This window comes from Falco cherrug, chromosome 13, assembly GCF_023634085.1.
Source record: "Falco cherrug isolate bFalChe1 chromosome 13, bFalChe1.pri, whole genome shotgun sequence".
Taxonomy (NCBI): Eukaryota; Metazoa; Chordata; class Aves; order Falconiformes; family Falconidae; genus Falco; species Falco cherrug.
The window spans coordinates 3948257-3975744 of record NC_073709.1 but is presented as its reverse complement, the minus strand read 5'-3'; the positions used below and the strand labels follow the sequence as shown (position 1 = coordinate 3975744).

The 27488-nt window shown below is 43.6% G+C and overlaps 2 protein-coding genes across 7 annotated transcripts in view; one reads left to right on the top strand and one right to left on the bottom strand.

Annotated features, from left to right (window-relative positions):
- The window catches only part of RTN4 (reticulon 4), a 47990-nt gene extending 37522 nt beyond the window's left edge, over positions 1–10468 (top strand). For all 5 annotated transcript variants that reach the window (XM_055725462.1, XM_055725463.1, XM_055725464.1 and 2 more), the window contains 5 exons: positions 265–403; positions 6260–6329; positions 7008–7054; positions 8285–8343; positions 8728–10468. In XM_055725462.1, coding sequence (XP_055581437.1) covers positions 265–403; positions 6260–6329; positions 7008–7054; positions 8285–8343; positions 8728–8770 — 358 coding nt within the window. In that variant the 3' untranslated portion in view covers positions 8771–10468. The remainder of the gene's footprint in view (positions 1–264; positions 404–6259; positions 6330–7007; positions 7055–8284; positions 8344–8727) is intronic.
- Positions 10469–10702: 234 nt separating this feature from the next.
- Positions 10703–27488, bottom strand: part of EML6 (EMAP like 6) — a 119058-nt gene continuing 102272 nt past the window's right edge. Inside the window, exons 29-42 of one of the 2 annotated variants that reach the window (XM_027814576.2) lie at positions 26290–26419; positions 24989–25087; positions 23777–23797; positions 23237–23410; positions 22325–22533; positions 21213–21370; positions 20374–20488; positions 18941–19129; positions 17659–17831; positions 16906–17068; positions 16089–16192; positions 14808–14961; positions 14306–14406; positions 10703–12742 (exon numbers count right to left, since the gene is read on the bottom strand). In XM_027814576.2, coding sequence (XP_027670377.2) covers positions 12718–12742; positions 14306–14406; positions 14808–14961; positions 16089–16192; positions 16906–17068; positions 17659–17831; positions 18941–19129; positions 20374–20488; positions 21213–21370; positions 22325–22533; positions 23237–23410; positions 23777–23797; positions 24989–25087; positions 26290–26419 — 1815 coding nt within the window. In that variant the 3' untranslated portion in view covers positions 10703–12717. The remainder of the gene's footprint in view (positions 12743–14305; positions 14407–14807; positions 14962–16088; positions 16193–16905; positions 17069–17658; positions 17832–18940; positions 19130–20373; positions 20489–21212; positions 21371–22324; positions 22534–23236; positions 23411–23776; positions 23798–24988; positions 25088–26289; positions 26420–27488) is intronic. The other variant, XM_005445623.3, reaches the window with a different exon arrangement.

The window sequence follows — 27488 nt, the reverse complement described above, 5'->3', positions numbered from 1 at the left end:
ACAACATAGGAGTAAGAAAGAAACATTTTTTCTTTTCTTCTAAGAGGTTGTAGGGTTGGGGTTTTTTTGAGGTTGGCTTTTACTTTCTAAGAGTAACTTAGGTTAGTTCTGTTCTATCCTTTTGGCATTCCTGATGAGGGAAGGTTTCTGTTTTTATAACATAAAAAGAAGGTATGTTGATATTGCATATATAACATCTATATATTTGATACGCTTTGACAACAGTCTTTACAGTAAAGTCTCATAAGCCCTTCTTTCTTGCAGGGCCTACTTGGAGTCTGATGTAGCTGTGTCTGAAGAGCTTATTCAGAAATACAGTAACGTTGTGCTTGGTCACGTTAATGGCACAGTCAAAGAGCTGAGACGTCTCTTCCTAGTCGATGACTTAGTTGATTCTCTGAAGGTAAGTTTGCTTCAGCTGTAGATACAGCAGCCTTGTGTAAATTCCTTGCTGACCTAGGTTAGCAAAGCCCAGTAGTCCTTGTAAACATGAATGAACAATAGCATCTTTGGCTCTGTATAAGTAAAGAATGAGTGTTAGTTTGCTTTTTGGAAGTAATAAGCCTTTTTGTTTTTCAAGAAGTATAGCCTTCTGTTAGCCACGGAGCTGAGTATAAAGTTCTGTGTGCAGTAGTAGTGGGTGACTTTCTGCACTTTATTTTGACAGTATAATAAAAACAGATGGAAAACTGAAATAGTTTCTGGCTGCATGCAGTTCAGCTGTTAAACCTCCTCGCTAGTGCTCTTAATACAGGCATTCAGAATGTGTCACTAATATATATTTGTCCTTCTTGAAGACCTGAGTTTTGGGCTAGACTGCCACAGGTCTGGTTTGGTTTGGGTTTTGTGTTTGTTTCTGTCCAGAGACCAGCGTGTGGTTAGTGTACCGATCCTTGCCTTAAACAGGAGGAGTTCCTGTGTCAGCCTCTTTTGCTGGGAGAGTTGGGGGCTGAGCAATGCCCTTCTTTTACCAGGGAGGTGGACACTTGTTTCAGTCCCTGGGTTTGGGTGTGACTAGCTGCTGCTTCTAGTGATGCAAATCACTGCAATGGGTTTTGCAGGTTACCTTACCTAAAGTGTGCAATACTGCTTAACAGGTATCTTGAATATGTCCAAGTAATATTTAATGGAATTTATTGAAGGTGGCAGAGCAAAACTGACAGTGAAGAATAGTTATTAAGAAAAAATCTGCGGGGAAAAAAAATAAAAATATTGGCTGAAACCCCTTCAGCTTTGTTCTGTGAGAATTATATTCTCTCCTTTTAAGCTAATCGTCTTTCTTCATTTTTCAAACAATTGTTTCCTTTACTGAGTACCAATGTGTTGTCCATTTCTTTTTCAGTTTGCTTAATCTTCTTGAAATAGTTGCATTTATCTTCCAGTAAATCCCTTACGTACTGCTTTATAAAGTCCTTTGAGTTGTGGGGTTGGGGGAGGGGCTTTCGAGTGACAGTTGGAGAAAAATAGGAAGGCTCTAGAAGTCTTTGTTATATGTGTGGAATAGAAATTGGAGGCAGATCTCGGGATCTTACGCAGAGTTTCTAGACCCAGTTTCTTGTTATGCTGCAACTTGATCATAGAGTTTGTGCCAGGAAAGTTGTACCTGATGCTGTGCTGGTCTCCTGTAGTGGGAGTCCTTTCCCTCTGGAGATAGGAAAGATTATAAGGCTGTTGGGTTGTTTCCTGGGGTCTGCTGTTCATGATAAAGATAAATTTTCTCAGAAGGGAAAGAGGAGAATGGGATATTAACCCCAAGGTTTACTGTAATAATCTTCCTGATCCTAAAGGGTTGGCTGTAAATTTTTTTTTTTTTTTTTAGGGAGGTGGCTGTGCATTCTTACTTTCTGGTCATTTTTCTGGATGTGATTGATATTGCTGCAGTCGTTTTATGGTAAAATGGCTTAAATAAGGCCATTACTGGCTGTGCCTTGCCAGTGTTTCCACACAGGGATTGCATTTTGATGGCTAAATCCTCTCGCCCACTGCCCACCAGTCTGGTCTGTGAGAAGCTGTGTCTCGCCTTCACACTTGAGTGACTGAGTACTTAGGATTCATCTCTGCAGCATCTCAAGGCCACAGCCTTGACCAAAAGAATTGCTGTTACATGGCTAGAATTGCATTTTGATAACTTAAACTGGATGTGCAAGGGAGGAAGGGAACATATTCTTTGTTTATTGTGTTTAAGGGCATTGAGTTTCAGTGTTCAAAGAGAAGTTATTTTCCTTAAGTCATGTTTGGATCTGATTAAACAACAAGCATCACAGAAAAACTTGCACTCACAAGGTCACTTGTATTTCTTTAATAATTAAGCCCTTTGTGATATGTTCCTTCATCTGAGTTATAAGCATTTCCACACCATTTGTTTAGAGATCACAATCCCTTACAGTAAAGGAAGCAGCGAACAGCCAACTGCTGTTCCAGTTAACACTGTTTTAAAAATGAGGCCTTTCAGAGGAATTATGTTAGAATTAATTCCAGTCAGAATGTCTTTAAGGCACTAATCACTTTCCAAATACTATGGTATATAGGAAAGACATGTTTATTCAGCTGAACTAATTAATTTCCCCTCTCTTCTTTTGACATATAAAATGTTTTATGTAGGTTATTTAGTCTTAATTTATCATAGTAGAGAGCAACCCTTACATGAAACCAGGGAATGCCAGGACAGTTCACAAGCACAAGCGGCTGATTTTGAAGGGTTTGTGCCTGAGCCTGAGGAGAACATTAAGATGCTGGGGTCTTACGTAATGTAATGGCCCTGGTTTAAAAATACCTTGGCTTGTGTAGTTTAAACATCTTCACTGTAGGAAACAGCATGTTTATGTATAATTAAAAGTTACAGAGCTTTAATTTAGAAAATGTCTGCAGGTCAGTTTATTGTGTGTAATAGTTCTGGCTGTAAAATGTCTTGTTAAGATTTTTTCTTTTTCTATTAAACAATGCTTCAGTCATGGAAGTCTTAAAATGAACTCTAAATATTTATGCAGCAGCAGAAGTTCCTCACAGTTCTTGAGGAGCAATTCCAGAGCAGCCCTTGCCAGAGCCCCGGGAGAAACCTGCACTTTATCGTGATGGATAGCAGTCTAGTGCTGCTTCCCCAGCTGCGCGGTGGTAGCCATTCCGACAGTGGGGCACAATTGCTTTCAATTTTCATTGCTTAACTGATGTTTTGAGAAACAGAGCTCTTTGCCATATTTGAACTGGTTTAGAGTAATGAAACTGACACATGCACATCTTTGGATTTGCCATTACATTGCAGCATGCTTTGGGTACTGGGGAGTCAGTAATCATTGGAATGAGGTAGGCAAAAACTTGGTTCATTCCATTGGGTACACAGGGGTTTTTACTGGTTTCCTGTATCGTAACATTCAGGCTGAGCTTGGGCCCTGTGCTTTCCTTGTGTCCCAAGTGTGTGGGAAGAGCAATATTATCTTTGTAGGTCAATCCTGGGATGCCTTCTGCTTTTTTTTCCATCTTAGAGCTTAAAGTGTTCAGACGTGTGTTTCAGGGGTAAGCCTTTTTGCATTTGCAAGGTTCTCTGAGTTTGTCTCATTTCTAAGGGGGGAAAAAAAGAGACCAGTACGCCAGTGTGGGATTGAGATCAGCTCCAGTCAGTCCCAGGAGTGCTGTTTTACCTGTCAGAAGGGTGTGAAGAGAGATGGGAGTTGTGGGAGCTGGGGGGTCTGAGGTTTTTGCTGAACTTCATTTACTTTGGTAGCCCCAGCCTTCAAAGTAGCTGTCCCTCATGGATGCGGTAGAGAGGGGGGTGGCCTCGCTGGGCTCCGTGGTTCCCTCTCCCGCCTCGTGTGAATAAGTGAAGTGGATTAGAAGCTGTGCGTGTACCACAGTTCGTCGTTAGACCCTGATGCTGCTCTGGAGAGACTTTTGGAGAAGCAGAGCCTGTGTCAGTCAAATGTTAACGCCTGGATTTTGATCTTTCTCAGGCCGTAAATTCAGTGCTCACTAAATAGGATTGGATAGTTCTGTTAATTGTTGGACTTTGGGACTGGTTCGTATCTGTTACCGCTCTGCTTACATAAACTCACATTTTCTGCCTTGGTGATAACCTCCCGCAATATTACTGAACTGTCACCAGACTGGGGCGGTGCTTAGCTTCGGTAGCTGTGTTTGTGCAGGGAGATCCTGGATAGCTGTCACGATGCTTTGCTGTGTGCGCTTGAAGTCGACATACTTAGTTTATATGGACCGCGCAGCCTGCAAGGGAATTGTTCTGAATGGTCACAAACTTGGGGGCTTTTTGCTGTAGTAGAGGTTGCTGACTTCCCTCCCGTGGCTGGGGAGGGGGACGTGCTGCGTGCACCGGCTTGCTCTGAAGGGAAAATGCTTGCTCCATTAAAGTGCCTTGTGCAGAGGGGCTGGCAGCCAGCTCTCACCCTGGCATTGTGGGGAGCAGAACTGGGCCAAGGTTTGAATGAATCATGAGGGAGTTTAGAGAAATCTGCTTTATTTTTCTTGATAAACCTGCCAAAATCCTTCAGCCGGAATGCAGTTGATGGTAACATCGCAGCCTTGCCTGAGGGTTAACTTTGTGCCCCTAGTGCTGCTTGCACTGCATCTGGGAAGAGCTGACAAAGAGCTGCATCACTTGCAGTTAATCCTCCTGCATTTTGAATGGGATCAGCTCTGAATGCAGCTCCTGAAGTAAACTTCATGTCAGTGCAGGGCTCATGCAATTAAACTCATAGTGATTGTCATGCCCTTTCCTGTTGTTGGCTGTTGATTTGGTTTGGTCTCTTACGATGGATTGGTCTCTTATTGCATCTTATGATAAGCTAAAGATGGGTGTTGGGGTACATAACTTGGCTGCAGGCTAGAGCCCTGCCTACACCCGCAGTCCTTTGACATGCGGTTTTTTTCTTTCCAGTGCTTTGTATCCATTTTTTCCTTGCATGTTCCTCCAGCTTACCAAAGTGCTTCACCTCCGGTGGTTAATTGTGCCCAGGCTTTCTCTCTCTGATGCCAGCAGCAGCCTCCCACCATGTCTGTCCAGCTGTTGGCTAATTTGCAGTGTTTTGCACAGAAAATAACCAGATGTGCGTAGTTGATTAAGGAGCTAGGGGTCTCATCTGTGTGCTCCGCACAATACAGAGTGTAATTCAGTGCTTAGCCAGGACTAAGCACTGGTAAGCCCAGTGTTTCTGACATCCAGATCCTGGCTTCTGTTCAGCTCCTTACAAGCTGTGCAACACTAGAAGAAACTGGCTGATTTTCCTCAGGGAGGAATCCTACACAGAAATAGAGCTGGCAGCCTTCAGCCCCCGCCCACCCCGCTATAGGTCAGAGGTGTGCTTGGGACACTCTCCACCTGGCGGAAGGCTGAGGGGCTTGAGCTTCTGCAGACCTTTGTGTAAAGCTGGTGAAGCGCACAGGGAGCTCTGCAAGTGCAGGCAGCAGCATGGTGGTGGGGGAGGAACCCCCGCTGGGTATGAGTTAGGGGCTGGGACATGGAGCCAGAAATTGTGGCAGTGTGAGCAGTGAAGCAAAGGGATGGCTTTCCTTCTGAGTTACTCTAGGACTCAGAGCCAGCTTCCATTTTACGGCACTGTTCATTCCTCTGTCTCCTGAATTTTTTGATATTCAAAGCTCTCCTATGTTTTCTTTTAAGGGAAAAAAGCCAATCAAGCCAACCTTGCTACTTCACCTTCCACACAGGTTTTTCCCCTGGTGTGACAGAAACCTCTGCCTTGCCTAGTCAGCGCTTCACCGAGACCTTTGCTGAGCCAAGTGCGATTGTGATAGCTTGGCGCTGCTGGTTGCGCCACAGCCCAGAGCGGGATGCGCTGGTGTGCTGGCTGCTGCGCTGCCACGCAAACAAACGACCTGCTTCTTTCTGGCTCTGTCACCCAGTGCTGTGTCACATGCCAGCTCTTTAACCTCTCACTTGCCTGCCTAGTTCCGTCTTTTCAAAGGGTGGGAGGTAGGAATGGCGTTTGCCCATCGTTAATAAACGCGGAATTGGAAGTGCTGTATGAATGCAGAGGGCATTGAGCGGCCACCGAGTACTAACAGTGGTCACTGCTGACTCGGGCTGAATTCAGCCCGATGACCTAGACTATCCTATTACTGAGCCCTTCAGCCATCGTGTCACTCATCTATAATTACATGAGATGTGCAAGGGGGAAGTGGCGTTTGGGGCATTTTAGTTTCGTATGTGTTTTGAGAAGGCCCCTCACTGTTGTGACTGGTATGTTCTGGTGACACAGACGCCGGGCTGACATGCTGTTTTTTTCCTTTTTAGTTCGCAGTGTTGATGTGGGTATTCACCTATGTCGGTGCCTTGTTTAATGGTCTGACATTACTGATTCTGGGTAAGTGTTTTGAGTTGCGTTAAATACTGGCATACAAAATAACTCTGGAAAAGCACTGAAGCTGCTCAGTACTGTGAGGCTAAACTATTCCTGTGTTCTGGAGCGTAGCGAGATGTTACAGTTCTGTGTCCTGTTTCCAGGACCTTGATAACACTGCAGAACAGGCCATTTTGGATTGCTGAATTCCTTGAGATTGTCAGTTTTCCAGACCTTGTATCATTTGAAAGCAGTTGTGGTTGTGCTTGTCCCTATCAGGGTCAGCCTGACTTGAATACCATCGCTGCATTGAGCTTTGGAGGAGGTACAAAATTGCCCCTGGCCGTGTCCTGGCGCAGACACTTTTATTTCTTGCACCCCAGAGCAGGCTGGCCTCAGGTGGCAGAAACCGACTGATGCTGGCAGAGGCCTGAGCATCCTTTTAGAAGAATTTGCATAACCCACAGTGGAAAAGTGACCTGTGACTAGACTTACTGTACTGTTAATGAGACCTGGAGAACAGCCCAGCTTCTCCTTAAGAGGGATTATTTAAATTACCAGCCAACAGTTTTTGTACATGGCTTAATTATATCTTTTTCTTGCAACCTTTTGAAATAAATGTCAAGGTGTAGAAACTAGTCTTTGTTTTACCTGAACACCATCCCTTCCGTCTGTTCATACCTTTGATGTGCTCTTTTCCAGCTTTGATTTCACTCTTCAGTGTTCCTGTTATTTATGAGAGACATCAGGTGAGCGTTTAATGTGATTTGTGAAATGTTTCATAAAATTGGCTCCGTTGAAGCAAAGCTACAAGCAAGTAAAACCAAAATTTGTTTCAATCTTCGAAAATCTTTAAAGCCTTTAAAAGATAGGCCTTTAACCAGGAGTCAGTGCTGGGGCCAAGAAAATCAAGTTCACTTTGAAGTCCAGATTGCGTGTGCTTTCCCCTCCTCCTTTTTGGTGGAAGTGTAAGAAGGCTTCCCCAGCAAACAGTTAGAAAAAAAGCCCCATTAACCTGGAGGCCTCCTCTCCTGATCCAGATGGGGTCAGGGCTAAAAGAGCAGCCCGCACAGTCAGTCCTGATGTAAGTACTTTTAAAACAATTTCTGAAGAAACCTCTTTGGAGCTGATCTTCAGGATTCGTGTCCTGAAGCCCTGTGGAGTTTGTAGCCCTGGCAAAAAGAGGAGGTGGGAGATGCCTGGCACAGTCCGGTGCCTCTCCAGTGGAGAGACTAATGTAAAAGTAAGAGGTAAGAAGGAGCCAAAATAAAATGCTTATGATTAAATTCTAGCTGAGCTTGAGCAGGGACTGTCTTCAGCAGGTCATAGCACAGGAGGGGGGAGGCCAGCTCTGGCTTAGCCGTTCCTTCTCCTCTTTCAAAAACAACGCTGCTCATGGAGGCCAGCCTGGGACTTGGGAAGGGAGGCAGAAGGGGCCAGAGCAGATGGCGGAGTCTCCTGGGCTCCTCTCCGAGCTCCCAGGAAAGGACAAAGTACGCTGCAGTGAAAGGAAATCCTGTAGCCCCAAGGAAAGATGACGGACAATTTGTGTGGCTTAGCTTGGTCTCCTCAATCCTCTTGACAAGCTGAAGGCTGCTCTCGGCAGGCATAAGCTGTTTAGGAGGCCTGGCCCATCTAAGCAGCTTTCCTTCTCCGCGCTGCCCGTCTGCCCCTCACCGAGGGCCCAGGTTGCGCGCCCTCGAGAAGAGGCAAGGGAAACGCTGGTGACCTGTTCGGTGGAACGTGCAGAAGCCGGGGTGAATCTGTTTGGGTATTTGCCTGCTATTCCCTGCCTTTGTGTGCACGCCTGGAGGCAGACGCTAGGTAGGGTGTGCTGAGCCTGAAGCCGCGGGAGCTCTGGCATCAGACTTGGAAATGAGCGCGGTTGAGCCCTTCCATCCGCCAGCGGTCTTCTGTGTGAGGCACACCGCGGTGCCTGCTCCCGAGCTGGCTCTGACACCTCTCATCTTCCATTCCAGGCCCAAATTGACCATTATTTGGGGCTCGTGAACAAGAATGTCAAAGACGCGATGGCTAAGTGAGTTGGTTTTTTTGTTATTTCACTTTATAACGTTTACAGTTCTTGGTATGTCTGGTACTGCTGTGTGTAACAAATGCATCACGTGCGCTAGTCCTGGGAGGAGAACATCCTTTGTTTGATTTTGGAATGGTTCCGAAATCAGCTCCTTTCTTGCTGAGGCTGTTAATCCTGTATTATTTCTGATAGAATTCTGTGTATTTGAAACCGCTCATGAGACCCTCAGCAGCTGCACCCGAGGGCTAAATGAAGGAGAATTTACCAGTTTTGGTCACCGTGATTGTGATCTTTATGTGCTGCTGTTTTTAAGACTGTGTTGACACCTACTTGTTATTCGTTTGTTACTCAAACGCTGTTCTTTTTCCTCTCCTGTTCCTCTTGCAGGATCCAAGCAAAGATCCCTGGGTTGAAGCGCAAAACCGAGTAAAGAGCCTGAAGCAACTTATCAATAGGAAGTTCATCTTTTAAGGGGGAAAAAATACTCATTTGGATTTACATGGGGAGGGTCAGGGAATAGCAAACCCCTTGACATTGCAGTGCAATTTCACAGATCTTTATTTTTTAGCAACGCAGTGTTTAAGGAAAAATAACTGTTTTGACTGCCATGTGTTTCATCATCTTAAGTATTGTAAGCTGCTATGTATGGATCTAAAACTAATCATCTTTCTTTATCCTGTGTGCAGCACTGGCTAATACAAAAGATTTGAGAAAGCTGTACATTTTGCTTCATCAGAGGTAGTCCCTGCTGCGTTCCAGAAGAGGTAGTGCAGGTGGAGCGGAGGGTAACACTTCCCAGTTTGTGCACTGTGTATGGTCTGTGTAGATTGATGCAGATTTTCTAAAATGAGATGTTTTAGAAGAATATACCATTTTAGCAAGTTTTGAAAAATCTTGCCTTTTTGGTATGAGTATAGCTGTATTGTGATTTTATTGTTTTATCAATTGCCAATATATATATATATATATGTGTTTCACAAAGCTTAGATCTTTCAGCTGCTCCACAGTGCTTCGTACTTCAGAGAATTGACTGATTTCTGGACTAGCTCCATAGCACACAAGCTTGAAAAACTAAAACGTTGTCTGTAAACACTAGCATCTGTTTAAAACAACAAAAGAGACATGAACAAAGGAACCTCCACATACATTAAAAGATAATTACAGCATACACTTTGTTGCACAAACGTACAGTAGTTGATTTTGAGCAAATCTACAGTCTCTCAAACTCTGATAATCTGTGGACCGATTATCTAATGCTGCAACTGTTGTTTGGAAACTTAAAGCCTTGTTATGCAAGAAATGATAAGTGAAAATTTATACACTTGCAGTTTAAGCTGTATTGAACTAAGTCTGTGGAATGCATTGTGAAATGTAAAGAAAAAAAACAACAAAAAAGCAAAAAAAAAAACAAAAACAAACCCACCAACCAAAACCCCAAGTATCAATAAAGCTTATAGACATAAAATGATATTGGTATTTTGCTTTCTTGAGGCAAGTTTAATATATTTGTGTTTATTTTGTTTAACTTCATAGTGATTAAATAGCCATTGTACATGGTGGTGGAAGTACTAGTTTGTCAGACGTATAGCAATGTGAGTAGGTGGATTTCCCAGGATCCCTTTTCTTTTCATATGTGCAGTGTGAAGCAGTTTGTTCAGTTCCATTGCAGAGCTGATGTCCCAGGGAGCCGTGTCGGCCGGTGATGCTCAGTTCGGCGTGTGGTTCATGTAGCGCAGATTCCCGCCGGCGGCGAGGAGGCCACTGTGCTGAATGCTCAAGGCCCCCGTTGTTACCGCTGCCAGCTGTGCCGACAGCTCAGTGACACGGAGTGTCAGACGCCACTTAAGTGTTGTGAGTAGTCGGTGATAGAAAATGGTGAAAGACTAAATTTTAGATTCTGCTAAACAAAGTGAAGATCCTTGGTTTCTTTTATTTTTGAGACAGTAATGTATGATGTCATATTCTAGTTTGAAGGAAATGGTGAAGCAAGTCCAATAATCTTTTCAGATCAACTTGCTGAATCTGGTTTGAGACCTGGACATTGAAAACTTGTATCCATATTTCCTTGAGACACAGATTTTGAATGAATGGCATCTTGATCATTGAAAAATAAATTCATGCACTAATATTTTAGTTTACAGTATGATACATCATTACTTCCGAACATTTTATACTTACACCCAAACCATATAAACATACAAATTTTAAGTGTTTTCCTGACAAGACACTATTGCTTTAAGATATTTTTTCACATCACCATTGATCAATGCGTTCTGCCACACAACTGGTTTTATTTGGGATACAATCAGTGCGAAAGGAAGGCAAACGTTATTACAACATAGGCAAAGAAGGTGCTCACTGACATCACCACCTAACATGATACATTATATGATCAAGAAGGTTTCTTTTTTTAAAAAAAAAAGACTGCATAGGGACTCTTATTGTGTATCTGACAAACTGATCTTCTGTATAGTAATATAAGGCATTAATAAATACAATTTTAAAAAAAGGTGATTCTTTGAGGTTGCTGAAGCACTTTTGTGTGTTGAATGTACATGTAACTGGTTACTACTTGCAGCCAGCAGCTACCTTTTTATGCAGTGGGCGCCAGGAGTGGATTGGCAGGAAGTTTCCAAGTTTCCACAGTTCAAAATAGTATTTTTCCTGAACTGGGACTAAAGCACTATTTAACATTCCTTTTCAAAGACTAAACGTAAGTCTAAATGTTTTCTTTTGGCCTTTATTTTTCTCGGTTAACAGTCTTTTAAATAGAAAGGTAATTTCAAAGTATCAGAAATCGCTACAATCTTTTCTTCTGACATTGCCTGCATTTTCTGTTCCTTTCCCTAAACAGTTTAATTGGAAAAAGTGGAACTTACTTTTGCTGTCTCCAGTTCCACTGTCCCTGTAGTTTTTGCTTTTGACAAAATGTTCTTTAACAAATGTCGAAAGGCTTTACTGGTCTTTTGTGAACATCAGCTCGTAGTTTCCACTTCCACAGGGAGGCAACTCTCACCTCAGCTGCCTGCTGCCCACAGCCCGGTCCCAGACGAGGGGGCTGCACGAGAAGCAGTGATGGGGGAGAGGAGCCAAAATTTAGCAAAGATCATGCTTTTCTCGAGGACAGGTAAAGGTTCTGCTGTCAGGAGGGAGTTATGTTCTGCTTCTGAGCAGGATGGGACTAGCTGCCTGCTGGAGGGTACACGCAGTCCCCGCTAGGGAGGTACCAGGTGTTCCTTTGGGCATCTTCAAGAAGCCCCTCCAGAATGGGAAGTGATGATTCCTGGAGGCTTTCAAACCGCTTCTAAAATACAAATACACTACGTGGCCACTGCCTGTAGAAATAGTTACCTATAAAGCACATTTTCCCGTAGACGGGGATTGTGCTGGAACTCTTGGGGAACAATTTCCTCAATATTTGTGTTAAAATTTCTTTAACCAAGTCTCACCGTACTCTTTCTCCCCTCTACTCACCGTTTGAGTTAAGCTTCAAATTCTGGCTGCAGTCGAGCTACTACCATCGCAAACCAATTGTGAACAGCCTATCAAGAGGTGTAATGCCGAGAGGAATTTGTCCTTATAAGAGCGCGTAGCTTCTTGCTGCTGGAAACGTTTTGGAATTCACACGTGAAGGTATTTATTAAAAACCAAAGCAGAAAGCAGGGATAATGTAAGTACACAGCTGGAAAAGGTGTTAATGGTTAGCCCTCCTCCCTGTGAAAGTTCTAGCACCGTATGTTGAAAGCAATTGGTGGGAGGTAAGACTGTAGCCCGTACTACTAGAAAATTATTCAAAGGCACTTCATGGATAGAAAATTTTGCCAAATACATACATTTAAAAATAAAATGGACTTAAAAAATGATACTTTGCTCCTTCGATTACTGAAAGCTGAAGTGTGAACCCCAGCATGCTGATTGAAAGCTTGCAGTTTTACTCTGCACCAAATTTGAGTTTTTAAGAAGCAGGTGTGGTTAAAAGACACCAACTTCCTTGAACAAATGTTCAAGCCATAAATTTTGAAATTATGCAAATTGTGAAGGGCCCAGCCTTTTCTCAGCGTGCTCCCTTTTCAGACATGGATTGAATAACACAGTATTAGGCAAAAGCAGCTTCGTGAGTGAACTGTTCATCACGTCGGCCTACCCAGGTTACAGAAGGACGCCCTTTCAAACTTCAGCTTCCTTCTCAAGGATATTGGTCTTTCAAATGCAAGATCACATTCACATTCAGTAAATTTGTACGAGTAATCTGAAAATGTGTAATCCATGCAGCATCATATGGAAATGACAGCAGCCGGAGGGGTAGAGGCATTCATGGCTGTCCAGTCCAGAGCAGTCCCTTGGTGGTGGCAGTAACAGCGGCAGAAGAGTCTCCTTTCAAAGGCATCGCCATACAAATACACTACAAGGAAATTGAGGACATACTTACTTTTCTGAGTAACTTGGCGACAACCTCCAGCATGCCATACCGAGAGAGGGGTTGCATTACATACATACATACATACATGGTCATAAATGTAGATTTACCAGCAGGATGCCAGGTAAAGCAACGTGAAGCCCTGGAGTTCCTCGAGTGCACTTGGCTCAGGCGAGAGTTAAAGCATTGTACCTAGTGCGCGTGCAGGCTTTGGTGAAGGCCTGCAGCTTGGAAATGGTTATTTTACTCTGTATCGTTACGCTTTGCATCAGATCCTCACCAGAACTACATTGTCTAAATTAAGGCAGCTGATAAGCTTTTCTGCGTTCATGTAAGTTGCAGCCTGCAGGGTGGGAGTTGAGGTAAATGCAGCCTTTGTTCCTGTGCAGCCGCTTTTTGATCCGGCAGAGCTCCCTGCTCTCCCACTGCGCAGCCACTTTTGCAAGGGTTTGTTGGTGTCCCCACCCCCCACCCCCCTCCTTTCTTTTTCTCCCAAAGTGGAAAATGATAACATCTATTTCGGGGTGTGGGGTGCTGCATTACCAGCAGGCTTGCGCAAAAGACTGTGAATACGAAATCTGAAGAACAGCTCATCTCGCGCAGCAAGAGTTAGATCGACTGCATGGTCTGAACAAACCCAAGGGAAGGGCAGTATCTGCTGCAGGCGCTGCAGCTCCCTGAGGGGAGCCTCCTGTCAGGGAACACACATCAGTATGGAGGGAGGCTGCTTCTGGGAAAGGTGCACAGTCTCGTTCACTGGCAAAAATGACTTGGTCCTGCAGTCTCTGGCTTTTATTTTTCCTGCCAAGTAAGCAGTTATAAATACTTGGTTCTTGAATGCAGCTTCCTGATACTTGCTCCTGTGAGAATTTGTGCCTTTTCATTTCCTACCTTGTTGCTTTTCAGTTTTTCTAGTGTGACGTTTTGCTGTTGTAATTCCTCACCTTCCTGCTCTCTGTTTTGCTTGACAGTACTGCCCTTTCCCCCCCCCCCCACTTAAGGAAGGAAAAAAACCCACCCCAAAACACCCCAACACAAACTTAAGGCACCTTTGGACAAGCCTCCTGTTATTTGAAATGTCTTTCTAAATCTATCTGTCCTTCTGTTCAGCTGCAATTCCTGGTCTACCCTTTGCTGGGCAGGAGCTATTCAGTTATTTTTATGTGACTGACGCTCCACCAGCTGTCTTTGTCTCACCTAACTGTTCTTCAGCCACACCAAGGGGCTCCTGCGCCAGCAGCCAGGACTGAGGGCCTGCCTCCTCTGCCCTCCCCCAGGTGCCTGGTAAACACAGAGACCCAAATGCAAGGTACCGTACCCAGTAGAGATGACCTTGTGAATGGCGCCAAGGTGGCAGGAGCAAATTGGGTGTAAGTGACCATAAAATACAGCCATTCCAGTCAGAAAAACAAGCTGAAACCGTCACACATCAGCAGGCTTCAGTGAATGTGAAGTGGGCGAGAAAGGTGTTCAGTGCATGGCTCTGGGTTTGGCATAGAAAAGTACAGCCCCGGTTTTTGATTATTTTAAAAATAAATAAGCAGTTACCTGCAGTCATCTCCTCCTGTACTTACAACGTACTTGTCATCATGAGAAAAGCGTATGTTGGTGACATGCGCGGAGTGCCCAAAATACCGCTTGTGTTTGGCCTGTTGGGCAAAGAGCAGAAGTTCAGGAATTGGTAGGGTAGCACTGCCTTGCGGAGTTACAAAGTTGCCTCCGAGTACAGACGAAATCCCCCCGGGGCAGTGCTGGTGCCGGGAGCCCGCAGCAATCCCAGCTCGGCAATCCCAGCTCGGCAATCCCAGCTTGGCAATCCCAGCTCGGCAATCCCAGCTCGGCACCGGCCTTCCTGGGCGGCAGCTACCCTGTCACCTGCGAGCTGACCTGGGGACAGCTGTGCTCCTGCACTCCCAGGCCGGCGCTGGCCGGGAGCTGCCTGGAGATGAGCCGTGGGACCGTGTGGTTTGGACATCTTGAAATCCTGTGCTAAGGAGTCTGAACATGGGGAGAAGGAAGCTGTTTAGATTAAAATAAAATAGCCACTTACAAATTTTTCTGTGCATGGGAAATCAAACAGTTTCACCAGACCAAAGTCATCTCCTGTGACTATGTTTAGGCCAGCGTGGGTCACACATGCACAATTGACATCTGCTTTATCTGCATTTCGCGGCCAAATTCCAATGACTTCGTCTCCAAGAATGCTGTTCCAAAACCAAGTTAAAAAAAAGAGTGTAAGACTTACTTGCTGCTGCTCAGTAATAAACACAGCCCAGTAAAAAAAAATGTTGCTGCCTTTGAGATCAAAGTCTTTTTCCCTCTAAATCATTGCACTGAGCGCGATCTCATCACTGGGGAAGACCACATGAATACCCCTTTGTCGTGTGGCTCCCAAATCATCTCCAGCTGAGATCCTAAGGTTTACTTCCTGCAAAACCACTCGCACCGTTTTACACAAGCGGCCTGTGCAGCTCTGCTGCCCTCCCCTCCTTGTGGACAAGTACGTGCCCTCCCACGGTGATTTTTGACAGCGATGTTCTCTTCTCAGGGCCAGGAGTTCTTGAATGAGGGGGTGCTTGTTTGGACGTAGGGTATTTCTTAAAACGGCTGTTCTTCCTTAGTTTAAGTTCCTTTATAATCATTCCTCTTTACCTGCATCTTACCTGTCGGGTGCGCCTGCCCCACTCCCACAATCTGTCAAGAGTCCTTAGGAAAGAGTAATTTGGGGCAGATTTTTATGCTTGCTTGATAGCAGAGCAGTTAGCGTAGGAGGATTCCCACTCGCCTTGCAAAGCCCGCCGGCGTTACCGCCCACCGGTTACTGTCAGATTGCTTTGGGCCTGTTCCACTTTCCACAGTGTTTCGTAAGCGTGTTGGAAGGGTCCTATATAAATCCTGGCCAGTAAATATATTTTAATGATACCCACAACTCCTTCCTTAACACAGTCAGCTCACGTTTCCGTGCCTCCTATGCTGCTTGTGTTTGCTGATGAGGGATAAGGCAGCACCTACACCAGCCTGCCAATAAAAGCAAAGCCTGAAGCACAGAGCGGTGTGAGGGGCCTTGCCCCTCGCTGGGGCGAAGCCTGGGACCAAAGGCAACAAACAGCTGTGGGGAGAGAGACACACACACACAAATGTGACAGCCCTTGGCATCACCAGACACCAACCAGCTACAAATGTGTATAAAAAAAGGTGTTTGATGGAGCTTTGTGGAAAGGGAGAGTTCTGCCAGGTCTGCCAAACCCCAGCATTTCATTTACACAATCTGATCTTGGTTCTGTATCACACCCGTCCCCGATCAGGCAGAACGCTGGGTTTAGGTTTTTACCTTGTCCACGTGGCCCATGTGATCTTCTCTATTAACACAGGATCTGTTATTTGCTTTCCTAGTGGTACCTCGTGAACTTGACGCTTATAGGCACCCGTTGATACCTGAAAGCCGGAAAGGAAAAAGCTAGTAACCTCGCCATAAATATTTATAAAATTTCCAGCAGTAATAGTCTCTACAGATTTTATCAGGAAATAAACATCTAGGATAAATTTTCTCTTTTTTCCCTAATTAGCTATCATAATCAATTATGTACAATATGAAGTAATAACAATGTTACAGGACAATAACCGAATGATGTGTTCCAATGCATATTGCATAGCTGATAGATTTCCTTTTAGTTAATATACTCTGTGGTTTATCTCAACCCAATTCTACTAAATCAGAAAATTTTCAGAAGGAAACCGCACACATTAGTTCAGCTATCATACGCATCCCATCCTCGGCAGGGGAAGGAGGAGAAGCGGTTCTACATTGTTACGATCCACAATTTCCTTCTCGGTGTTGTACCCATTCCCTTGAAACGAGAGAATACTTTGCCTTTAGCACGCTCGAACCTTGCAGGGAACTGAGCTATGTTGCCACAGTCAGCGATGCAGAACCCAGGGGGAAGACCCGAGCATTTAGAAAGCAAACAGCTCTGTGAACATCCTGAAGGCAACCAGGGCTGGCTGGCCTACCTCAGAAGATTTAGGGCACCTGAGGTTCAGAACAACTTTGGAAAGCCTCCCTCACCCGTTCTTACCTCCATCCTGTTGTTACATCTGCTAACAGGGAAGTCACAACCAACACAAACAGGGGTCTGCCCGAGACATACCTGAATGTACCTGCTGTCTGCAGAAAAATCCATCTGTATGACAAAACTCGCGATGTCTTTGCAGTAGCCGATTCGGTTTAGGGTTGTACCTTGAGTGAGATCATAAAAATCTACAGTATGTTCTTGTGAGCCCACTGCCAAAAACTTGTTATCTGGGCTGATCCTAGACAACAAAACACAGAACGGGGATATAATTTACTGTTCTGTGCAAGCCAGGTTTTCTTTTGCTTCTCAGGTTAACACAAGAGAACAAATTTCTTTCACTGGAAAACAAGAACCACCTTCCTGGCAGCAGCTAGATTGAATCCAAACCAGACCGCGATGCTTAAGAGATGAGGAGGGTTGAGGACGTTGTATGTCGTTAACTGATGTTAATATCGCACTTGCATAACGCGCACAGCACAATGTGCAGAGTAACACCAATACTCTGTGAGGAAGCAACAGGTATTGCAATTTTAAAATAAACTGTAAGATTAATTCCCATAATCACGGCCCCACAGCGTGCAAATTACCGGCTATAGTCAAGTGGATATAATGGAATTAATCACAGGAAAACCAAAGGTGTGTGGCATATAAGATACATAACTTTAGGTGTACGTAAAGCCACCAGTCAGCCAGTAACTGCATTTCATGATTTCATGCAGGTTTCAACAAATGCAGAGTTACAGGAAAATCTGAAAATCAACTTGAAACCTGATGGACTTATTCTTGCGTAAGGGCTGCATGTTTAGGGAACCTGAACTGAAATCTCACCTGATATCCTGAATTGCAGACTTCCTGTCTCGCTTTTTGCCCCAAACCTTAAGGCTGTTCACGAGCAAAATAACGAATTCTCCATTCTTCATGCCAATGGCAACCATTTCACCATCGGGACTGTACGTGGCACATCTTGCTGGGTGACCTAGGTTCACTTTGTTCAGCAGTTTCTGCATTAATAAAAGCAAATGGCTCACACCTCCTCCTGGAGAACGCTACCAAGCAAATGGAAAGCTTCCAAACACAAAGTATAAAAGTGAGTTCTTAAAAACAAATTGTCTAAAGTTTCCTCTAAATATAAATCTGAAATTTCACATTAAAAAAAAAAAAAAAAATCACATCCCACTAGGCATATGTCACAAAACAGACTTCAAAATACTGTAATTCAGATGGGAGTTTCATGTTTGCATCTATCTTGTTGCAGGGTGACTTCAAGTTTTACAGCAGGAAGAATACTGTTTAGCAGAAAAGGCTGAAAAATCCATTTCCCATTTTGTTGGAAAGGTGATTTCGATAGCGTCTACACCTGCTGCTCAGGGTAGGGGTTTTTTTCCATTTGATTTGCGATGTTAAAACATACTAGAACAAACCTGCATGTTTACTTATCTGATGATATTTATAATATATTCATACTTATCCATTCCTGTTAGCTCAGGTAACTACCTTTTGAAAAGGTTTACGTAGGTTAGCATAAGCAGAGACCTTTCTGTTATTTTTAAAAAACATTTTATTGATTTGTTACTTTTTAAAATGGTGGTTGATATACAATTTGAGTTGGAAAAAAAAAAAATCCTGAACCACACACATGCAACTTGATTGGTCCTAAAGGCAGGCTCTGCAGAGGAGGGGGCCACGCTTGCCCTCCGGCGGGCTCATTGTCAGGGTCCGCCTGTTAGTCGGTGACAGGACAGTCTGTGCCACCCAGTCCGACAGCATGGAATTAAAATGCTTCTTAATCCATGCCAGCCTGTACTTTTAGATCAAAATAAGTGATACGCAAGAAAAGGCATCCCATCAGCATGAATGCTTTTAAATAACTGCATTTCTTTGCAAATTGCTTGCCTCTGGAAAGAGCAGCTACCCCACCAAGGACTCACCTTTTCACACAGCCACATAGCAGGAAGAAAAAGAACCGTACCAAAACAGCAGAAAACCCCTGCTTGCTTTACGTGGCTGCACAAAGGGGTGTACGTAGCTGGCACGTCATTTAGTGGGGAAAATGCATGGTTGTATAAAATGATCATTTTTAATCATACACTTTTAGATTTAGTGCACTCACTTTGTCAGACAGGTCCCAGATTCTTGCTGTCCCATCATTACTTGCCGAGATAAATATGTCTTTTGAGGGGTGAGTTGCTAAGCCCCAGATTTCCCCTTCCATGTGACAGTCAATCAACAAGTTTGAAGCAGCATTTTTTTCTCCTACTTCAAGGATTTCTCCATCTTTTGTTCCCACTAAAATTTTCCCCTATTTGTAGCCCAAAAAAAAAGAATGAGAGAAAGTTTGTCAGTGTAACAGACAGGATCAACAGCAGTAAAATACTGATGTGTTGCAGAAATATCTGTGATAACTCATCTTGATTTATACTGCCTGTTCACGCAGCATCTTAAAAACAGGAGAGTAAATCACTGGCACTTGCACATCTCGCGATCTGATATCATCGTCTGGTGTTACTGTTGAGGGACTGTGGTGGGCTTCTGTCTTGCCATTAAGGATTTTAATTCAGATCAAAATGTTTACATACAAGTTGGCAGAGCACGATTCTCATACCTCTGAGGTAATGAAATATATTTGGGCAATAATAAAAGATCAAAACAGGGATTTAGGCTCAGTTAGGCTGTTTAAGAACACCTTGTATCTACCCTAGCCGCACTGTCACTGACCAAACCACAAGAGCTCTCTTGCCAAATACTTGGAAAAAGCACAGATAGGTACAGTTTGGGACTGGTTCACTGCTCTTTGATTTGAAATATAAACCAACATTCCTCAGTGGCGGTGTCATCAAAGAGCATGTCAAATTCCTGAGACTTGATATATGAAGGTAGAGAGAGACCATTTTGTGAAGTGTTGGGTTGGACAGATACCTATCACATGAAGAAACACTCCCGCACCATCGCATGCTCCTTTCACAACGCTTGCAAGCACTACTGAAACACGTGCAAGAGTGACTTTAGCATGTCAAATTACTCAGTTATTTCTAGTCTTCCGCTTTACCAAAACTTAAAGTCCATCACTAATTCTCAGTGGCAACTTGTTTTATTTGTGACTTAAAAAAAAACCCACAACAAAAAACGACCTAGGGTCCATTCCGCCTCACCGAAGCACCTCGAGCTGTGCCTACATTTCACGAGAAGCAGCAAGCCTTGTAGAGTAGGTACCCAAGTTCCTTTTGTTTCTTGAAAAGAAAGGCAGGAGACAAGGGCCTGCCCTGGTGAAACACGTTCCGACACTTAGCACTGTCCTTAGAGGCCTTAAAGGTCCTCCCCTCTCCCTGCTGACTGCAGAGAACGGCAGGCACTAAGCATGAGGAACGCAGATTAAAGCCCATGGCTGAGCTCAGGAAGACAAGTAAGGAAATGTCACTAGGTGGGCAGGCAAAGCCTCCTTCCATAACTTCACGTAACTTTTCTCCCCGGTATTTCCCACCCAGCCTCCACCAATACAGAGCAATGCGTGCCAAAGCGTAACATCTGCCGCGGCAGCTCACTTACTTTCCCCCTGCAGACGGAGCGCACGCACTCGATGAGCTGGCCTGTCTCGAGCTGAAATGCGCGGCACCGTTTCATCTCTTGATCCCATAGCTTTACAGCTCCCCCTTCTTTAGTGCTGCAAAGAAGCGTGTTGTGTTACCCAGATGTCTCCTCCTGCATAGGCTACAACAAATCCCATATGTAAACCCCATCGGTATTTTTCTAATTAAATAATAAAACATACATCGAATCACTTGCTATTGTATATGGAGACGCGTCACTACTGTGCAACAGAAATCAGATAATAACATTTAAATCATTCTTCATGTTTTAAACAGCGTTGTGCCTCATTTCCAAAACCCAAATTGTTCTCTTCCACTTAATCTCAAATCTCTGCCACCAAGATAAGCTTGGCACATACGTTAATTCTAGGAACTCAAAGAACTTGCTCATCACAGAGTCCCCCCTGGGAGAGGTTGTCTGTAGCTTGACAGAATTAAAAAAATTAAGAAAAACCCACCTATGCCAAGCTGGCGGGAGCCCAGGCAACAAGAAGCTTACACAGGGGTTCCTGTTGATGGCTAATTTGCAGCTCAGTACGGCCTTTGTGTGTAACGTACGTTACTGTGACCCTCGAGTGCACTACTTATTAGTCCTTTACTTACTAAGACACCTGGGCATGTTAAGTAAAATTTAGATTGAAACAGCTACAGTACAGATACCATCTGTCCCTGGGAAGTATTGTGGAAGTATTGTGTATGTCTAGAGTATTAGATAAACTGGGGGGGGGGGGGCGGGGGGAACCACCCTAATGTGCAAGAGACAAGAGGTGTGCGCTTTAGGAAGATTCTATGTCTTACGGTCTCTCCTTCCCTCCTGTGACAATGAGTCCATCTCGAAGAGTCGTGTACATTGTGAACACTGGCCCTGTGTGAGCTTTTGCCACAAGTCTAATCAGAAAATGATCCTTCCAGACGTAGACATCTCCATTTATGGCACCAGTAAATGTAAGGTTATTCTGCAAAGAACAGCAACAATCTCTGATGTAATACATATACCTTAGCTTTTTCATTCAGCTTGAATGAAAATGCTTTTAGCTACTGAATTTCCCGAGAAAAGTCAACTATGCAATGAAGGTAGGAATTAAACCCATCTGCATCAAGGGAATGAGTTCAATGAGTTTAATAACTGCACCCTAATGCTCTTTCTAATGCCATCAGAATAGAAAGAAATGTTTAGCACTAAGCAATTCCTGACAACAAAGTCACTTGTTTGGGCACAAGGATGAAGGTCTGGGAGCCTGATTTTATACGCTCACATTTCACACATTGGTACCGTTGTTCAGGGTGGATAATGAGGAGCAAGGCGTTTCTTTGAATTGGTGATTTGTATAATGTGTGATTAACCTTTGCAAAGGTAATTTCTGTAGGGTTTGTGAATGAAGCAGAAATTACTTCAGACCTTGGTATCATGGCAACATTGCTTCTGCACTATTGTCACGTATTAACTTCCTTAACTGTGCAGACTAAAGCATGGTGCTATGTTTCCTTAATGATCATACTGGAGAGTGTTCTATGCTGTCACCGTTAGCTGGATCACTAGCATGTGTCATACCAAGTACTGTTAGCAGGAAAAAAGGTTGCAGAGCCTACACACAAAATAACTATGGCATTTTTCTAACTTAACTAGAACTAGCAAAGTAAAAAAGTAAAAGCCATGGCAGCTGATGCTGTAGGTATGCACAGACATTAAAAAAAAAATACGTTCATGACCAGAGAAACTCAACCCGGCTTGGAAAACTTACATAAGGATCTAAAGGTGGACAGGTTTTACATTAAAAGTTTAACTGCTAAGCAAGAGCTCCAGGGTCTTGCAGGGTCCACGCTGCACTGGATTTTAACAAAGAAAATTTACACTTGCAGTTTTAATAAAAATATATCATAAAATTCTGTAGCAAGTAATTTGAACTCACTGCTCCGAAGGCAACAGAAAGCATGGTTTGCATTTTGGCATCTTCCATGGAACCAATGACTCCTTTCTTATAAAGCAAAGCACTGCCAGCTAACGTCCAGAACTTCATGTGTTTTACACCAACAGATACAAACTGTGTGTCTGAATCTGGGCGGAACTCTACAACGAATATCCTCTCCAGGTGTCCTCCTCTGCTAGCAACTTTAGCCCCTGTTTTGATTAGGAAAGGATAAAAACAGTTAAATTTACCCGCAAAATTAAGCTCTGACACGATTTTATAAAAGAAATTCACCCGGTATTGGATTAGAGAACTGTGCCCCAGATGCTGAAAGCTAACATCATTTTTTGCAAATCCCAACACTATTTAGCGTATCAAACATCTTAATTCATGCAACCTGCAAGGGCCCTGTGTATTCCACTGCATCTGACAGCTTTAGGAAATGCAAATTTACGTCTTCACAGCATGACCCATCTCCTTGGTCAGTGAAGTAGCAACAGAGAAATTGTGAGTTGCCATCGGGTGAAATGCACAAGGACACATCTAATGAGCTGAGCCACCCCTCCTCCCCACCGTTTCAAAAGATGGTAATTATTTTCTGGAAATGACCTCCCAAAGGCCTAGCTACAGTGCAGAATTTCAAGTTTGAGTATTTTAGGAAGAAAACCAAAATACTTTCCTCAATTTGATGGAATTTTATATTAAACAACATTCTTAACTTACTTCTACTTACAATAAACTTATTTTCTTATTGATGTTTTTCTAGTACTTTGCTATCTCCTTTAACTGACTTTGACTTAGGGAGCCATGATACTCAGACTAAGAACACAAATCTATTTCAAAGACTTGAAAGGGAAAGCAAGCAATTGTACCCAGTTCCGTTAGGCTGAAGGAACATGATTTTTCCAGTCTTACCTTCTTGCCACCGCCACACTGTGATAGTGTGTTCTGGATCAACTCCCACTGAAACCAGAAGTTTGCCAGTTGCGCTGAAGTTAACATAGTTGACCCCTTTGGTATGGAAGCAACGTAGCATTGAAATCGTTTGCTTACTCATAGCATCCCATATATGAATTGTGGGAGTTGTACCTACGTGCAAAAAGATGTATTGGAAAAGAATTAATTCAGGATCTGGAAAGTCTCAATGCAAAATGGGCATTTTTCAAGAACATTTAACCTAAACAAACACTTACAAGTTGCGGGGCTTTGTTTTCTTTTAACAGTACTCAAAAAATAAAACAAAAAAATCATAAATGCTTGCAAAACACAGGGGAAATCATTGTATTTCATGAAGTAAGACAGATTCTAAAAGAACAGCATAACATTCGTGAAGAGCCTCATGCAAAAGAAATCGTCTGTAGATGTTTCACTTGTATCCGCGATTCACAGATACGAGGTAACATGAAACTTTTACATAACTCTGCTGACTAAAATTCACAAACAAATCAGCCTTACCTGGAAATTCTGTCATATCACCTGCATTGTGAGAGCAATGGCAAATGAGGAAGCACCAAGGGAAAACAATAGGTGAAATAAGTCATGTTTCTAATGCTGAAGTGCCAGCGTCGGCACCAGAAGGAAAAAAAAATTAAAAATCTGAAAATGGATATGGATTAAATCAACAAAACAAATAAGCAGGAATATTGTTGAACTTTTTTGGGTATATTGGTTTTTATACACAAATCTTGCAACAATATTTAGTACTTTGAGTTTTTAAAATGCTATTTAAAAGAAATGCTGAAGACATGCAGTTTTTAAAAATTAATAAATCAATCTGTAGTTCTACAGAAGAGCAACCAAAAGCAGAAAAACTGATTTCATGGGCACTTACTGGCAGACTGGGAAAAGGGCCTTGAACAGGCACCTTCTCCGTGTCATAGAAATCAGTATTTGGAACTGGAGCTCTGACAACACGTCCAGATCTTTGTGTTTACTCAACGTTCAGATTGAAATGACAGCGCCCCGTCCAGGCGTTCATCTACTACCACTTTTCTGCCTCTTGTTAAGTCATGGACTCCTTCCAGACTGATGTGAATTAGAATGACACCATTCTTTGTCATGAGGTTAATTACTCCAGTATTGAGCTGGTTTAAGTGGAAGGCAACAGGTCCTTCTCCAGCTTTAGGACAAACAAGCCTGCATTTCCCATCCAATGCTTAGTCCTGCGAAAGGAGTAAACATTGTATGGGAGAGTCCCAACAGGACCCTCCGTGTAAATAATAAACACCTAAACACACGCGGCTTCACAACTGGCCCCTGCCATGTGTCACAACTTCTGCTGAGCTTTCACTCCGTTTCCTTTCGTTTCCGTATAGCTCTTGTTCTCCTGCACAGGAAATTCTCATTGCTGTGTTTTCACTGCTAAACAGTGCCTTGGCTACACGAAGGAAAGAGGGCATTCTGTAAATCTTATGCCTACACATCAATGAGATGATTTAGCACAGTTTATCTAAGGTTGCTTTCTGAAATAGGATTATACTGCAATTAACTCTAAAAAAAACCCCTCACAATCAGAGATGACATTGAAACTGCAAGAAATCAAAGGAAAAGTTTGAGGACAGTAACACTGGCATGGCCTGCTACAAACTCCTACACAAGAAAGCCCAAAGTAAATCAGCGCCCTTGATAACTTTTGAGTAAAACTTTGTTATATGGAGAGTCACCTACCGATCTGGCTGGTAGCCACAATGTTTTTATACTTCGGGTGCTGATTCACGGTGAGGCAGAGGATGTCATCAGTATGCTCCAGGTAGAAACTCTGACTACCTAATAAAATTCAGACATGTTTTTATTCACAACAGGATCGAAGAAAGAGAACTGGCACTGAAGCAAAGCCTATCCGAGCAGCTTGCTCCTGCTGCCAGGCGGTACTCCCCGGGGATGCTGGGGGTAGGGCCGCAACTACGTCAGCACCTGCTCCGCTCTCACTGCCAGGCGCCACGACCGAACGCACTGTGAACGCAACTGTTGATGCACACACACACACACACACACATATATATAAAAAGCAATATTTGTTAAAGTAGCTACGTCCAGGGAACCAGGAATCAGCTCAAGAATCATCCTGTAGCCACCTGTACCTGCAAGAAAAAGCAAAGCTGGCAAAGGCAGGGCCCAGGCTCCCCAGCACACGGGAGCAGTCAGTGGGAAACAGGCGAGAGCACAGCCCTGCGACGTCTGTGCTTGGCAGTATCCTCCCAAGGGGAAGGGCCCAAAGAGAACAGCTTCCCAGCCTCCCCAGGCATATTCCCAGCCTCCCAGGTCAGAGGCTGTGCGAGGACTGGGGTCCCCACAGGTCACCAGATGTGGCAGCTTTTCTGCCTCCCCGCTTCTTGGCCCTCTGGTTCACTGTGGCACGAAGAGGGAATATAATAAAGCCAAAGTTCCTTTAATTTCTATCTTTGTTTCTCTAGATATGTATGTTGGTGCTACATCCTACAGCCAGATAAATTTTTGGCAGTTTTCTTCCTTTTCATTACCCAAAAGGCATGGAATATTTCTACCCCTTCCACAGAGCAATTTGCTCACACTATTGCATCAGGATGCGCCCTTCCCTGGAGAACAGCTTCGTGAAAACATCCCAAAGTGAAATGACAGATGTTAGAGCTCCTCACATGTCTGCGGGTACTAGTCGTTTCAGCACCCAGGCTCTCCCCCCTGAGAACCCCACTCCTGTGCCCTCAGCAGGGATTTTAGACCGGCACAGCTGCGGGACCAGAACTGGGTTTTATTTCGCTTCCTCCCAGAATCTTGTACCTCTTGAAATGAACAGGATGGCTCTACAGGATGACCCCAACAGGAGAAACTGCTGATGTGATACAACAGCCACCTAAAACTTTTTTGCATTATTTATCAAGATGCAAAATGTGAGAAAATTACAGGAATCTTAAAAAATTAGGGCTTTCAATCAGAAATACTGCACTCGTAAAGCATTTTTTATCTCAAAGTATTGTTTCAAGTTGAATTACCAGTAGAAAGATTCTGAACTATGCCTGCTGCAGCTGTGTGGAAAATAATATCAGCACCGTCATTTAGGTAATGAAGGTTGTTGCGACAATCAAATCCTCTGTATCCAAAGACATGGTCTAAAGCCAGCTCCTGGTGAAGTAAAACAGAAGAAAGAATAAGAGTGAAATGAAAGACCAAAAAAGGAAACTACAGAGTTCAGATCACATAAGCACAGTTCTAAAATAATTACACAAGCTACTTGTAGAGGCACTAGAATAATTAAACAATAATTCATCAGTTATCCCTGTTCTTTTGCTAATTATTGAGGCATGACATTCTCACAGGCTATCTACAATGCTTTGATCGGTAAACTAAGGCACTGCATTTATATTATTATTTCTCTAATAATTCAGCTGGCTGTAAATGTTTGGTTTCTGTAAATTTCCATTCAAAATAGATACAACTTACAAACCAGGCCCAACATTATTAATCTGCCCATCACAGTTTAATAGCCGTATAGGGTATCAGATATTTGCAAATATCTTGACTTCTACTTCAAGAGTCTTCAAAAATCATTCTCACAAACTACCAAACTTTAACAGACCAAATTCTGACCGTCAAGTCCTTATATGAAGCAAGGGCAAGCTATAAGTAACTCTATAATTATAAATATTAATCAGAGGTGTAATTTCAGCTTACAATAAGCAATTGCCAAGAAAATTTCCGCCAGAAAAACAGTGATAGTTAATGGATTGCTGCTAAAGTTGCCTCTACAGCCCAGAAGACAGACTTCATGAATCCATCCCAAACACGATTACAGCTTACTTGGAACAACTCAAGCTACACTGACAGACCAAGTGATTGTTGCGAATGCTCCACACAGATCACGGAACAGTCCTTGTTCAGCTTATTACGGGGAAATTCAATCAAGTTGCTTGGGGGGGGCCCTACAGTTTGAGGAAAAAGGTGCATTCCAAAGTAAATAAGCAACGTTGTGCAAACTCCTGCACATGAGTGTGAAAGTGTGGTTTCTGACTGCCCATAACCTTGGGGTTACGCAGTGAGTATGGGCTCTGCCTGCCCTTCAAATCAGGAGACAAATTCTGGGTGTGCAGAGATCTGCTGTTAGAGGCAAGCTTTGCCACCCTGCATCCCAGGTTCTGTCTGACAGAGGCTGCTGTCTACCATCACCTGCTGGTGCTTGCCACCAGAGCTGAAA